Here is a 16,139-nt window from a genome sequence, read left to right as displayed (position 1 = left end):
TTTTGTAACTCGGAGATATTTACTGAGAAATTTTGTCAATATTGTTAGAAATTATAATTGATTTCTAATACCTAGATGAAATTGAGCAAAATTATTAGAATTATTAAATTTAAATTAAGTTAATATCAGTAGAAATATTATGTTATATATTATTTTAACTAAAATCAACTGTCGACATATAATCAAATAAAAAATTACATTTTTCATTTGTTGTAATCACTGAAACTAATATCAAAATCAACTAATAATATCAATTGAAATCAACAAAAATATATTTGAATTTTGGAACACCTTCTGTTGAATTCAATTCATATTTGTTGAAAACAATTTTTTTTTGCTAAGTCAAAAATTGTGTCGAGTGTGTCTTAGCTAAAAAAAACAGCACGTTGAATTGGTGAATTTGCCATTTCAACTATGGTACTAGCATTTTTAAAGGAATAAGAGTTAACAAATCTAAATTAGCAATATTAGGAATTTTTTAGTTGTCTTAAAAATAACTAACTATCAACTAATATTTTCACCAATATGCTGATTTCGGTCTTTGCGGGAGATTTTAGGACTATTTGATCTTGTAGGCTTGGCTATTTAATGGTCGCAAAAACTTTTTATGATTGCGATGGTCTCCGGGTTCCTGCTTCAGACATAAATTGTCAAATACTCTATTGGAACTTGCATCGATTAAGCATAGAAAGAGAATGAGAAAGGCATCAACTCACCACTAGATAGATTAAAATAGGTTTTTTTTTTTTTTCAAAATAACGGTTTTTCAAATGAAGCTGATCTACGAGTATGAGAATTAAAAGTCACGTATACAAAGAAAATCCGGGTACATATAACAAAGCTGTGCCAAATAATTTTATGCAAACGAGAGTACAAATTCTTCCGTTACAATTGAAGTGTTGCTTTTCCTTCCTATGTTATCTTCAATCCATCTGAATCGTTCGACACTTAGGAAAACCGTACGAGAAATCGGACAAAATGGAATTACTAATAACAACTACAACAGCCTGAACCTTATAAGGAACTATGGACGAAGATTCAACCAGTGAACTAACCGACACTCAACCTTAGTTGGATAGCAATCAGAATGCTTTCTTCTCTAAATGAAAAACGATTGCAACGAAGGCCCGTGAGAGCTATTTTTAATTCGTTGAGTGAATATTCAATTTTTTAAAATAACTATTTATTGGAATATGAGTCAAAATTAAATTATTAAGATTTAGATTTAAATTGGGTTTTCAGCCACAAGTGGTGACTTTCCAGCTCTATTATATACATGATTTGGTTATTACAATGAAGACATCATTTGCTTTCGCAATTCTGTGATTTTTGTGTAGGGAAAATTCTAAACTTACTTGTATTGTGTAACGGGAAAAAGGAACTTATATACTAATTTACTAACTAATACAGAGAGCGAATCGATTGAATTGAAGATTGCATCGATTTTTGTCGGAATTTGTTTATAATATTATGTGACATTACATCTAATGGTTCTATATTTGTGAGTCTGTGTAACTCATTTGTACTAAACCAGGGAGGACGCTTCAAAATCATTTTCAGAATTTTATACTGAATCCTTTGAAGCGTTTTCACCCTGATGGAACAACAACTTGACCAAATTGGTACTGCATAAAGCATGGCTGGTCTGAAAATTTGTCTATAAATTAATAATTTGTTCTTCAGACAGAGCTTAGAATTTATGTTTATAAGAGGATATAAACATTTAATATATTTATTACACTTTGTCTGAATTCCTTTTATGTGATCTTTAAAATTAAGTTGTGTTCTTAGAAAAAACACAAAGAACAAACATCCAAGTAGTGACTTCAATGGGTGTAAGATATTTATAGACTGCTCAAGCATCGGTTACGGTTCTTTTTTACGATGATTCTTAGCGAACTTTCATTTGTATGCTTTACACAGATTAAAAAAAAAAGTTCATGCTAGTTTGGATGTTTGTTCTCTGTGCACGGAACGACCGAAATTAGCTCTGTGCCTAATTTGTATTACTGTTTTGAATAAGATAAAGCTTGCTTAATTTAGAATTGGAACAAACTTTTGCTCATATTGTGGCGCTCCTGGTGGACGGATTTGGAAGCTCTTGGCGCCCACGTGTCGGGAATTTTGTCAGCTTCACGTATGATTTTTGACATTCCGAAAATCGACTGTACTTTGTAAACAATCAACATGGAAGCCGAAAGAAGGAAAAAACATTGTGCACAGTTATTTGGAAAATCCATTGTGGTCTGCATCTAGGCTAGCTAAACAGCTGAAATTGTCCAGAAATACCGTATGGCGCGTTATCAAACGGTATAAGAAAACATTGACGACGATTCGGAAGCCTCAAGCCGATCGTCGGAGTCGAACTGACGACCGGAAATTGCGTGGTAAGATTTTGAAGACGATTAAGAGGAATCCTAATCTGTCGGACCGTGATTTGGCCAGAAAATTCGGTGCTGCCCATAGTACCGTGAGGAGAACTCGACTCCGGGAAGGAATCAAGTCGTATCGAGCTAGCAAACAGCCAAATCGGACCATGAAACAGAATAGTGTGGTCAAAATTCGTGCTCGGAAACTATATGACCAGGTGCTGACCAAGTTCAACGGGTGTCTTCTGATGGACGATGAAACCTGTGTCAAGGCTGACTTCGGTCAAATCCCAGGTCAAAAATTTTACTTGGCAACGGCTCGGGGGGATGTTCCAACCAAATTTAAATTTGTTTTTGCGACAAATTTGCAAGAAAATTTATGGTTTGGCCGGGCATTTTTTCTTAAAAGTATGAAGAAAACGCTACATTTGTATAAAAAAAGATCTTGAATACAATAATAAATAACTAAAATACAGGCAATTGTCTTTGTTCCAATTCTATTTGAAGCAAGCTTTAATCTTAACAACACAATTTCCAAAATAACTATGAAATTAGTTAAAATTGAGAATTTACTTTGCTGAAAAAATTCTTATTTTTAGAGAATGTGTTTAGTTGGCGAATATCCTGGACACAAACCAGCAATATTTCAATCCAACACGAAACTCTCATTGACAACTAATTTTGTTATAAAAATCAGAAAATTTGTCTCTATTTATCTATCACCATCATTGCTGAAGGACAGCACAAAGAAAACAAAAATGAAATTGGTTTTATTACCAAGTTTTTTAGCCAAAATCCCATGAGACGTGTCAAAGCAAAACAATCCATCAAAAAGCTAAAAAGGGCAGGCTTGTTGAAACTGCTTGCAAATTGTTTTGATGGTTTTCGCATGTGTTACGATATATCCATATATAAATTTCTAAACCGATATGTAAAAATGACTCAAACTCTTAGTGGAAAGTGCATTTCTTCTGAATTTGTGCGCATTTGAAGCGATTGTCCGTAATAATGTTTTTACGCGGAACAGTGAAGTGAGTTTCGAATGTTACACTTTAATTGTATATGTCAAATGATGTTTTTTGTATCTTCCAACCTTCCGGGCTACGCCGTCCGGCGTACTACTTGTATTCGGTTTTTGTTTTCCGAGTGCTCAAAGTTTTAAGCAAGAGTGTCGATTTCGCAAAGTCGAATGAAGAAAACAGCCATTTAGAAGAAAAATTTTATAAAAGAAGTTTATATTTCGTTTATGTCTTTTTCTCCAATACAACATAGTATTTATACCTGCCAATATAGAAAGGACAACCGCGACTGAAATTGTTTTCGCTAGTAGTGTACCATCTAGAGGCTAGTAGTAGTTACGGTGTTAACGTTTTTTCGGTGACAGTGCGCCATATAGCTGCAAATTGCAGAAGCCATTTTAACCATTTATGTTGGATGAAAACAACGATTTATTTCTCTATTTTAACTAAAAATTGTGGGAATATCGAGAGACATTGCATTTTTGAAAAAATGCAGTAGATTTGGATTAACTCCCACATGCTGCAAGGTAAAGGGTGGGAGATCTTTTTCTAAAAATATTCAAAATAAAATTCAACACGAAATTCTGAAAGAGAAAACTAAAAAATTGTTTAGCATTCTGAACGTGAAAACTTTGGAATGTTATAATCTTCATTTAAAATTAGCGAAACAATATCCCCAAGGTTTCGAAATTTTCCTAAGCAAAGTTAAATCTGCAGAACACTGCGAATCTGAGCGAAAACGAATTCTCCTTCACAAGAAATTCGAAAATTTACGTTTCAAAAATTCCGCACGCCGCCCCCCAAAACCTCCAATACAGTTTTCAGAAGACTTCCTAATCAATCGGTCATCTCAGAATTTTACCAACGAACAAACAAAACTTCTCAATCTTGGGTTAAATTATGCAATTTCTTCTAAAGTAAATCTCGAACAAGTTATTATAGACGTAGAAACAGGCCTAAATAACTGTAATCTTTCTTTTTCTCAAATTAATGATGCCAGAACTATTGTAGCTGATATCATTAAAAATACCTCACTGAAAAATCAACAAAATATGGGTGATAAAGAAATAGTGAAACAATTGCGGGAAAAGCCTGTATTTTATGTTAAGGCTGATAAGGGAAACAAAGTGGTAATTATGGACAAAGAAGATTATGATAATCTGATAATTAAAAAAATCAATGACGGCCCTTATAGGAAACAAAGAGCCGACCCCCTTCCAGATATTATTAAAAAAGTAGATAAAACTCTTCATGAATGCAACCCAAACTTCGATATCAATCTCAGTAGTCTCAAAGTTTCTAACCCTTCTTTATCCAAAATAAAAGGACTACCAAAGGTTCATAAACCTGGTAACGAAATAAGGGAAATCATTTCTTCAGTAGGGGCCCCAACTCAAAAAATATCCAAATGGCTAGTAAAAGAATTCCAATCTATGCCAAAAAAATTCTTCAGTAAATCAGTTCCTAACACACAGACATTCGTTACTCAACTTCAGAATTCAGGCGATATCAAAGATGACGAAATGATGGTATCTTTCGATGTAACCGCCTTATTCCCAAGTGTCCCAGTGAAGGACTCAATCAATCTGTTGGAAGATTGGTTACTTCAACAAAATAGTAGTAGTTTATGGAAATGCAAAGTACGGTCTTATCTTACTCTAACTCGGCTTTGCATGGATGTAAATTATTTCAAATTCAGAGGGGAATTTTATAAACAATTACAAGGGGCACCAATGGGCAATCCACTCTCCCCGTTTTTATGTGAATTATTCATGGCAAACCTTGAAGAACTTCTAAATAAGCAGGGATTATTACCTAATCGCTGGTGGAGATACGTAGATGATATATTTTGCATCATCAAACGCAACGATTTATCGAACTTTTTAGAAATAATTAATAATTTACATAAAAATATTAAATTCACCTATGAGGAAGAGAAAGACAACAGTTTACCTTTCTTGGACATTCTTATTGTCCGGGAGGCAAAATCCTTAACTTTCGAAATATATAGGAAGCCAACCAATACGGACCGTGTCATACCAAATACTTCTAATCATCCCCATCAACACAAAATGGCAGCATTCCACCATATGATTCACAGAATGCTATCTTTGCCCCTTAGAAAAGATGCTGCGATAAAAGAGAAAAACTTTGTTTTCGAAATTGGAAAGTTCAATGGATATCCAGAGCATACAATTCAAACCATCTTCGATAAAAAATTAAGACTGTTGAAAAAACAATCACTTACAACTTTGACCCCCCCTTCTGAAAATTTTAAAAGAATATCAGTGGACTTCAATCAAAACATTTCACACCCACTAAAATCAAAACTAAGAAAATTTGGTTTAGATTTAGTGTTCAGCAGTATGAACTACCAATTGAAAACTCTACTAGGTTCTACAAAAGATCCTACAGAGAATTTGAAAAAGTCTGGGGTATACAAAATCTCGTGTCCTCATTGCGATAAAATATACATCGGACAAACAAAGAGAACACTGGACATTCGTTTCAAGGAACATATCTCAGAAATAGCGAAAGCATCCAAAGAATTGGAAAAGGGACTACCACATCACTTCAAGTCAAAAGTAGCAGAACATGCCTTTTTTGAAGATCATGAACTCTCTACTAATGACATAAAAATCTTAAGACAAATTTCCAATCCATGGAAATTAGATTCAGCAGAAAGTTTAGAAATTTTCAAAAATAACTCCATCTCTTTATTAAACCGAGACCAAGGGAATAGATCTTCTTGGCTTTTCCAGTTACTACCCGTATCCAAGATAAAAACAAACATAGAAAACACTTAACTCTTCCAGTTTTCTGTTACCTGTTTTTACCTTTCATTTTGTGGTTTACCTACTTACGTTTCTACCTACTTACGTTTGTATAAAAGGAACTTCATTGCAGCTTTCTTTCAATAAACTTATAAAACCGATACACTGAAGAAGGATGCAAATAGCACTCCGAAATACGTATCTGTATTATAACGTTTTATACACTTTCGGAAAAATAGTGACTGTGAAAATAGTGACTTTGTGAGAGTGTAATGACGTGATATAACATAGTGGAATTCAACGGTACAACAACAGTACTATTAGTAAAAAAAATAGTTGAATGGAAATGAAGTGAAGGAATGAGAATTAAAAAATCTAAATTAGAAAAAGTAAGATTATTTGAGTTGTCTCAAAAAATAACTGACTAAAAGCAGAAAATCTACTAATTTTTTTGCCAAAATGCTGATTTCGGTCTTCCCGTGTGGGTAAAGGTAAACAGTGCAATGGTACAAAGATACAAAAATGAAAAAAAAATCATCATTCATTTGTGAACTTTCAAGTTACCGCCATTGTTAACAGTAACAAAATAAATTCTAATTCAAGCAACTGATAACTGATAAAAGATGACTAAATAAATTTCTCAACAAATCAAAACGTAAGCCACTTATCAGCTGTCATAAAATGTAATTACTGGTAACAATGAGGATTATATGAAGTGCGTATTGAAAAATAGCAAAAATGATAAGAGCCAAGCCAAAGTTGGTGCAGAATGAAATATTCCTTATCCTCGCTGGTGGTAAGACATTCGGCAGAGTTTTCCCCGACCAGGGAAGCAGATTAATTTCTCATTCTTATCAATTTTCTTTTTCAAGAATCTTCCCTGTCAATCTGGGCGCAAAGCCCAGCGGAATGAATTATTGCGATGGTGGTTATTAATTTGCCTGACTTGAAAAAGTAGTAGCAATTATTCAGGATTTTCCTACGACTACATTCCAGATAATATCTTAAAGACGTCTTAATTTGCCACCGCACATCACGGGGACCTACAACGAAAACGGCAAATTGAAAAAAAAAAGTTCCTGTCGCCGGACTCATACCGAGCCGGCAGGGATCGTTTCCATTTTACTTTACATAATGACCACGTCACGTCGTCGTTCCGAATGCAAACGACGTGCAGGAAATTTTCCCGGCTCGCACTTTGATTCAATCATCCGGCGGCACACCGGTAAAGGCACTTGCAATTGCACGCGGAGGTTGATGATTTGGCTTATCCAGGAATCGGTTTACGATTTTGTCCGTAGCTTCACGTCGCCGCCAGCAGAAAATGACGTTTAAGCGAGATGCAGTTATGAGATGGGCTTTCAATATGACAAAAGTAGAACGGATAAGATTGGATTCTATCGATGAGGAAATCGCTCCGTTTTCCTACCACAATCCGGAAAACCAGGAAGCCGCCATTATCGGTGTCATTGACGACGAGTCGTAAAAGGGAGCACAATATCGGATGCGAGATGACTGACATAGGCTAAAATTGCACGTCACTTTTGCTTGGTTGCTTTTATGTTCCTGACGTTAGTCGAGGAAGTAGGATGGTATTAAATTTTATGAGCTTCCACGACCGTCAAAGAACATTTGATGGTAGTTCGTTAAAACGATGGCGATATCGGATTGCTTTGATTATGTTGATGACTTTATTTGTTTGCTTTGCTACTAGATTTTTAGCTAACATAATTGAGTGAATAATAAATTTTAAGCACAGACATCGCAGTGTGCCATTAAATAAGTACCATTTTATGTCGTTTTCGTTTTTAAATTGCACTACACCGGTGTAGCGAAAGCTGCACTGAAACCGTTCGTTTTTGCCAATTGCACTACACCAGTGCTACACTTTTTCTGCACCGATACCACTGGTGTAGCACTCATCAAAAGTTTGGTGTAGCTCTGTGCAATGGAATCGTTTATTGTAGTCAATGGTTACTGTTTATGTTTTCGTCAGTTTTGTTCGTTTATGCATGCCTCAGTGTAGCACTGCACCGGTGTAGTGCAAATTAAAAACGAAAACGCCATTAGTTACTAAGCTGTGTAGCATTCGTAAATAAATATTGGCTTCGTCTGCCGAGCACTCCAAACATGTCCTGAATGCTATCATTAACGCGTGCCTTCCCAGAACCGAAACCTCCAACTAGCTAAACAACTAAATTACATGTTCCGTCACTCTCAAACTGCCCATCGAAAACAAAACGATTTCAAACAGCAAACAAAGCATTGGTGACCGGCCGGGTCGCGACCAGGCGAACCAGCCGCGTACATCGTGCGGTACATGGGGTGGTCATGCAAACCGGCAATTACTGGAGAACCGCTGTATGTTCCCAGCTTCGAAACAAGGCATAGACACAGTGTCGGTGCAATTTAGCAAAACTCGAGTCCGGTACTCACCGTCAACTTTCAGCGTTCCTCCTTGAACGATGGAGAAGCGGGATCCGAGCGCGGTGATGTCGGTAACGTTCTTTTTCCAGTATATTTTCGGACTAGACGGACCGGATCCTCGACAGGGAAGCATCGCAACGCTTCCCCGCGGCAGAGTTTGGTTCACTGGGACCACCTGTAGCAGCGGGGGTGGACTGCTGTCGAAGGAGCTAGTGACCTGTGAGTACGAGATATGTCAGCTTTATTGGGGATCGTTTGAGGTCCGGTGATTCTACCAACCTGAAGATAGGCACGACTGGTGGTGGAACCGGCCACGCTAAGTGCCGAACAGACAAAGTATCCGTCGTCGTCCTTCTGGGCACCTCGCACCTGAAGAGAGCCCTGGTTGGAGATGTGAATGTTTCCGTACGTGTTGTTTGGGAACATTAGCGTCTGAGAGCCCTCCTTAGACCAAAACACAGACGGAGGTGGATTTCCGGAGGCGGTGCACTTGAACGTTGCCACGCCATTCAGGTTGGTTCGTTGATCCTGGGGTCTAATGATGAACGTCGGGGAAGCTGTAAGTACAGAATTACATAAACTCGATAAGTATTTTTTATATCTTTACAGAGTATGGCGTTTCACTTTAAGTTATTAAATATGTTGAAATAAACGTAGAACTATCAACCCTGTCCCAAAGGAATAGCACTCCTGGACGATCATGTCTATCCCGAACCGAACTACCAGCATAAAGCATCGTAAAAGCTATAGTTTTCATGTTTTTGTTCAGTCCCTCGGATGCCACCCATAAATTATACTGACCGAGGATACACTCTCAATTTGTGTCCGTTGACGGCGCCATTTTTATTGTGTCCTATCATTCCATACAAGCACATTCTGGAAGAGGAAGAAAAAACGTTCCACCGTCGAAACATAGACCATGGGCACCATCGGAGAATGATACTCGCGTCGGTCGAACCGTTTTTGTTTTGTTTTACGACGATAACCGAAACAACAAGAAGCGACCGTAAAAACACTGGCCGAGTATGGGAGTGGGGCCTGGTGGTGTCTAGTTGCGGGCGGAAACAATGTTCTGGAACCGTATTTTTATTGTTTCGTTTTTACTCGCTTTTCATCAGCTCGACCGTTTGGCGAGTGAGTCGTAAAAAGTTCATGTTCAATAATTGATAATAACAGTGTATTATTACTGTTGTGCAATATTGTGATTTCGGAAGCTTCGAAGAAGAATTGTAGAACTTGTAAATAATGATTAACTTATTTTATTGTGTTTTCATATGTTATTACAGTCTCCAGATACTACGAGATGGAATTAGGAAATGAGACTACTGGAAGTCGATTTGAAAGCAAATCACTTCAATTATATTAAGGATATTTTGGTTAATCCTCCTTTTCACATTTCGAATCGGAGGATTTCTGAGCGTGTATTTGGGTCAAATTATATCGCTCATTGTTCTAGGTGGTGTTGAGGTTTATTTCAATAAACTTTGATTTTAAGGCAGCAGGAAGCATGCCGTGCTATCAAATTGTTCTAATTCACAAGTTCCGGTGTGCTTTCCCGATTCCGTAAACTTTAAAAATAGTGACCAAATAAATTTACGTTGTGTGTTTAAAGCTGCCTGATTGTTACAGATTTTTCGCAAACAACATTCCAACAGATTTCCATCAAATTTTTTTCAAATTTCCATCAGATCTGATTTCCGTTTTCGGAATCAGGGATCAGCTTCAAGTAATCAAAACGATTTCAAGATTCAAATGTTGCAAGTGCAGCTAGTTTTCTTTTCATATTTTTTTCAATTTTATTTTTTCATCTAACTTATTCTGTACTTTCAAGTTGTCAAATTTCTACACGCACTTTTTTAACAGCAATAAAGTTTACACATACTGTGCTATGTACATTTAAGTAACAAAAAAACCGTCTGAACTTTGAAGTTACCATTAGATCCACGTGTACTATTCAGTTGAAAAAACAGTTAATGAAAAACAATTTTTCACTCGCCAGTTGACCGAAATTCCACGCAGCAGCAAAAAAGTTCACATGCAACCTGTGCTGTACTTTTGAGCTGTCAAAACTTCTACGTGTACTTTTAGGAAGTGAGAAAGCTCAAACGAAAGGCATACTGTACTTTCAAGTAGCCAAAAATTCTCGGGAAAAGAGCAGCAAGTAAGCACACGCGAATCTTACTGTGTTCTTTCAAGTTTTCAAATATTTCACTCATGTGCAATTTCGAACAGCAAGGCAGCAAGATAGCTCAAATTTGTTTTCAAGATTCCAAAAGTTTCACACGCACTTTTCGATAGGAAAAAAGTTAACGCAAAAGTTGTTCTGTACATTCAAGTTACCAAAACTTCCGTGTGTATTTCTAGACGACGTGGAAATTCAGGTGGAATAAGTTCTGTACTTATACTTTTAAGCACACTGAAAAAACTGATACAATTTAAACGACATGGTAATCAATAGTATTATGAAATAGACATAAGTAAAATCGGAAATCTTATTTTAAACCATGATCGATTTAAAATTGAATTGGAATTCATTGATTTTTCAATAAACCAGACTGTGCAAAGGAACCTGACACATTTTGTTCTCCGGTTACACTGGGACCTAACAAAGGAGGGACAAACCGAAAACGATATCGGAAAGCAGAAGAATGAGGAGCACTGGAGTGTCGTTCACTGGGTTTTTATTTATAACTCGTTTTTGAAGAATCAGTCGTACGTTACAACTATTCGTGAGCTTAAAAAACAATTTAAATTAAAACCGAAAATGCCGATGCCTTTGCAGCACATTAGGTGGCTTGTGCAGTTCAACACAAACTGCTGATGCACTGATGAACCGGAGGCAGAACGTAGAAATTGAAATTACATATTGTTTAACTTTTTTTTTTTAAATTTCAATAGAGGTATTAATATTCTAATCACTCGCTTCTCGGAAGGTAAGGCAAAAGCTTTAAAACTCGACTAAAATATATTGGAAAAAGTGGATTATCGGTGACCGATTTTTATTCCCGAAAACACAGAGTGAAGTCAAAGATTTCAAAACGTCTTCAAAAGTTATGCTGCAATAAACGAAAAACAAAATTTGAACTGGGCTCAAAACCAGAATCTAAACTCATCCCCTGACCCCCCCTAAATCAAAAACAGATATATAATTATTTAGAAGGTCTCAGACATGTGTTACACAAATTACAAGACAGTAAAAGTAATGAAATGTAATGCAATATCAGTTGAAATGGAAAAGTATAAAGTTTAACACCCGTAAAAGGCACACCAAAAATTAGGTACACAAGCAATCTTCGGTAAAATTATTTTTAATCTTTGGGCCCCTCCCGAAAAGAAATCCTGGGTACGGGCCTGAATCATGAATCACCCAAAAACGATTTATCGCACCATAATACCTTCGATTTGAAAAGTTCAATCTATCCATATCTGAAAAATTTATGATAGCCTCATTTCGTAGAACTTTGATTACTTCCAATTCGGAACCACGAGCTGGGAATCGAACTTTGCAATGTAGAGTTTAAAGCAACCGACCCGCATTATGAGATTTTCCATTTGAATCATTTCTCTGTGAGTCAATCTAAGTAGATATCTAAAAATCAAACCGGAATGAAAGTTCAATTTTGATGGTTTTTGAACATTACTTCCTGGGCTTCTGGCTGCGGATATCGCAAACTAATGTGACTAATAGGCAATTGGTTGATCATCAATCATAAAAACTTGCTATTCGAATCGATGTTATATACTCTTTTTCTGATTTTTCACTGTCTTTCAAACGAATTTTTATTGTAATATAAATTTACGAAAATCGATGCAGACATCTCCGAGAAAATAAAGTGCACATTTTAATCAAATATGTTCACCAATACACACATACACATACGACACGCACACATCGACAGAAAATTTACTACTTCAACTGAACGAGCGAACTGATTCGAATGTTATTGGAAAGTCGGCCCTCTTGGTACAAAGAAGAAAAAGTTGAAAAACTATCATTCATTAGTTAATTTCCTCAGATTTTATAAGGTAGTTTTGTTTCACTGAATTTAGTCATTTCCGTTCATTCACAACTTTTCTTCAGTACCAAAAGAAAGCTTGATAATAGTTCTAAAACAGACCCTTTGTCATTCATATGCCGGTTGGAAGGGAACGACGAAAGAGGGAGCGAGAAGAGCGATAGATTATTTTTGTAGTAATATGGACTTATACTAGTTATTATATGATGCCAATGTATCCTTTCAACATCAGTTGGTTCTTATGCCCCGATGCAATCGTAGCGTATGTTGGCAACTCAAAACTTCCCGGTTCGGAACCAGTCGCTTAACCGTGCATGACTTTTTTTATGGCAAATCAAATCGCCTAAAGGTATGCAATTTCATCTCACTTTGTGAAATCTATTTTTAGAATTGCACGATAAAGCCTTTCCCCTCAAAAAATGAGTAATAACAGCTGATAATTCGTACTAAATTTGTAACGAATTTAGATATAATACTGATATTTACATATCAAGGTTTGTAACAATTTTGTTATCACTTAGGTTAAATTGAGTTATAATTTTTGTTATTTTAACTATTAACGAGGCCAAGATTATGACTAGTTTAAATAGAAAAGACAAAACAACCCCAGATACAATTTTTTTCTCCCTTGTTGATCGAGTTAGGTTGACGTTAAACTTGTTTTGTGATTTCGTTTTGGCAAAATTTTTTACGCATTTTTGAGAAACTATAAAGTTTTCGCGTGTACAGAACATGTTTCAGGTTACCAAAAGATCCAAACGCATGTTCAAGAAGCAAGGAAGTAAATACTAAATATGTTGTGAAGCTTTTTCTTCACTTTTAGGGTGCCACGCGAAGTTTGAAACAGAATGAATAAAATTAAACCTGCCATAAAGCCACAAGAAGGTTTTAGTGAAACTTGTGCTGTATCTCGATGTTACCAAAAGTTACCTGATTACTATTAGGTAACGAGAAAGTTGAAACGGAGCATTTGATTAACTTCCAACTCAAATCTTTCACGTGTATTTAATGCAGTAGGAAAATTCAACTTTTGACTAACCAAAACGCTTACAGAGAGCTTGTTGTGTATTTTCATGTTGCCAAAAATTCCACCAGCACTTTCGAGCACCAAGAAAGATAGTTATAATCGTTACGATCAAATGATAATCAAATAGACACAATAGTATTTCGGTGCGCTGTTTGCAATTTTCATCAGTGAATGAAAGAATGAACAAAAGTTTTGACATAAGCTCTATGGATAGTTTTATTAAATGAAGCTAAGATATTTTCCTCAAACTGAGGCTCTTGTGCAAGATGTTTTGCCTTACAATCATTGGTCTCGTTTTAAAGATATTTTGTTCGTTTAGTGCTACTTGGAATGTCGAATTGGATGTTGATTATAGCCAGTTTACCTTGTTCTACAATAATTTCAGTTGATGCTTTAGTAGGCAGTGACTGTTAATGTTTAGCGGTGGCATTGTTATTTAAACTCGTACTTCTGAATATTAGATTCACTAGTTTTTGATGCTGACCCAGTTATCAGTTATCATGCTGACAAGGTTGAAGATGACTTTTTCGCACGGTTTTCCGAGGTGAGAAGTTTGTCCACAAATTTGACATGTATATTCGTAAGTTACCAGCATTCTTCGACCAAAAGTCGCATAAGAACGAATGGCGTTACATAATCGCATACGCCACTTCTTTTTATATGAAAAGAGCCTCTCGAAGAGTACATATCATTTTTAATATAAATATAGTGAACTGAGAGGGAAAGGCATGTACATGTACTTTTACGGAACTACTTCCAGGAAAATTTTCAAATGAACGTTCGAAGGACTATCATAGGTTATCAAAACGCTTTACCGTTTTCTCGATTTTAAAAGCTAGATTAAACTTTCTCTGCGCTGCAAAGTTCTCCGGGATCAAAATCTAGGGACAACAATAAATAACTTCACAACAGTCTGTCGAACGCCAGGCAGCCAAATTTCGCTTTCCGATCCGGGTTCGACCGGTAGCATCGATACAGGCATAAACATGACCGGCAAGAGAAAAAAAAAGTTGTCAAGTAAAGAGCATGAAATGATAATGTTTTGTATGTACACTCAGCATTTTTTTTTCTTTTTGGTCCATTGTATCCGTCCGTCTGCCCGCTAATTCACTGTTCCGAACGATTCGATGGTTTTCGCTTGAAATGCCGATCAAGCAAACCGGTGTACGGCCCCAGAGAGTATCACAGGGGCGATGTATTTGATTGCCAACTTTTTTTTCTCTCTTGCCCTTCGCAACAGCGCTACTGACTGCATCTTCCGAAAACTCCGGAGGACCGGTAACAAGCAATTTAACAACTACCAACCATGTACAGTGACTTGACCTCGGTGTTTTTGATCCCGAAAGTTGTCCGTACACGGTCGATCGAAATTCAGTGAAGTTTTGGTTTGATTTCGGTCTCAGTTCTAGCAGTGCTTTCCACGGTATGGAACTGCATTGGATCACAAACATAGCACTGCTGAATTCATCTCTATTATTATTATTAATTTATTTATTTATTAATTTATTTATTTGGAAGCAAGGAAAAGCCCGGCGGAGATGAAATTTGGCAATCTCTCTCTCCAGCAGGCATGAAACCTCATCATTATTTGTTTCAAAAGATTACAATGATCCAACAGATACAGTTGGGCTTAACACTACAATTGAAACTAACAGTTTAAACTAAATTTATAACACTATAACTAGTTGAAGACACCAAGAATAACAAGTCAATAAAAGTGCTCTTGCTGGCAAGGTGACAGGTAAGTTCTAATTATATTGGGAAGCGCTTAGAAAGTTTTTATATTTATTTATATAATTAATTTATGTATCATCAAGGTACAGAATAGTGCACCAAAAATTTCATAGTGTACCAATAGTGTACCAATGAAATTGAGGGACATTGTTTATCATGAGACAGCAAAACAAAAAAATCGAAACAAACTCCGCAGGAAGCAGCAACGTTCGAGACACGGAAAAAGTTCCATTTCGTGTGCTCGAGATTCGATTCCTGGCGACACACCGCCCCTTTGCCGAGGGCCAAACAACGCAGAAAGCTTTCTACCGGTACATTAGCAGAAGCCAGCACCACGGATGGGAAGAGCTGTTCTACCAATTTGAGAGGTTTTGTGATTGTGTTAAAAACAAAAAAGAAACTGCATCCTCAAACCATCGCTGTCATCGGTATCGACTCAGTATCTGGCTAAGGATGTTGATGTTGACGTTGTTGATGTTTGCGTTGTTTAACTTTCTTTTAGTTTTGTGCCGCCCGGAACGAATACTGGGATATTTTTTTACTTGTTTCCTTTTACCGAATTGTTTATTCCAGAAGCGAACGAACATGTATCATCGCAGTGGAAAGTTTAATGAAGCTTTTACTATCTAAAGAAGTACAACCACTATCAACGATTTTTTTTGACTCTTTAGTCAAAAACCGTCAATGACCTTTCAAATCGTGGTTCGATAGGAAAAATAACCAAACAAGAATGACCAAAAAGGGTGGCTTTGTTTTCGTGCACACCTGGTTTG

General features: G+C 36.5%; 1 protein-coding gene across 3 annotated transcripts in view; it reads right to left on the bottom strand.

Annotated features, from left to right (window-relative positions):
• The window catches only part of LOC131438794 (roundabout homolog 2-like), a 513,725-nt gene that overhangs the window by 52,433 nt on the left and 445,153 nt on the right, over positions 1–16,139 (bottom strand). For all 3 annotated transcript variants that reach the window (XM_058609072.1, XM_058609073.1, XM_058609074.1), the window contains exons 6-7: positions 8,869–9,146; positions 8,599–8,806 (exon numbers count right to left, since the gene is read on the bottom strand). In XM_058609072.1, coding sequence (XP_058465055.1) covers positions 8,599–8,806; positions 8,869–9,146 — 486 coding nt within the window. The remainder of the gene's footprint in view (positions 1–8,598; positions 8,807–8,868; positions 9,147–16,139) is intronic.

The sequence above is a fragment of the Malaya genurostris genome, chromosome 3 (genome assembly GCF_030247185.1).
Source record: "Malaya genurostris strain Urasoe2022 chromosome 3, Malgen_1.1, whole genome shotgun sequence".
Lineage (NCBI taxonomy): Eukaryota > Metazoa > Arthropoda > Insecta > Diptera > Culicidae > Malaya > Malaya genurostris.
This window is presented reverse-complemented; position numbering and strand designations above follow the sequence as displayed.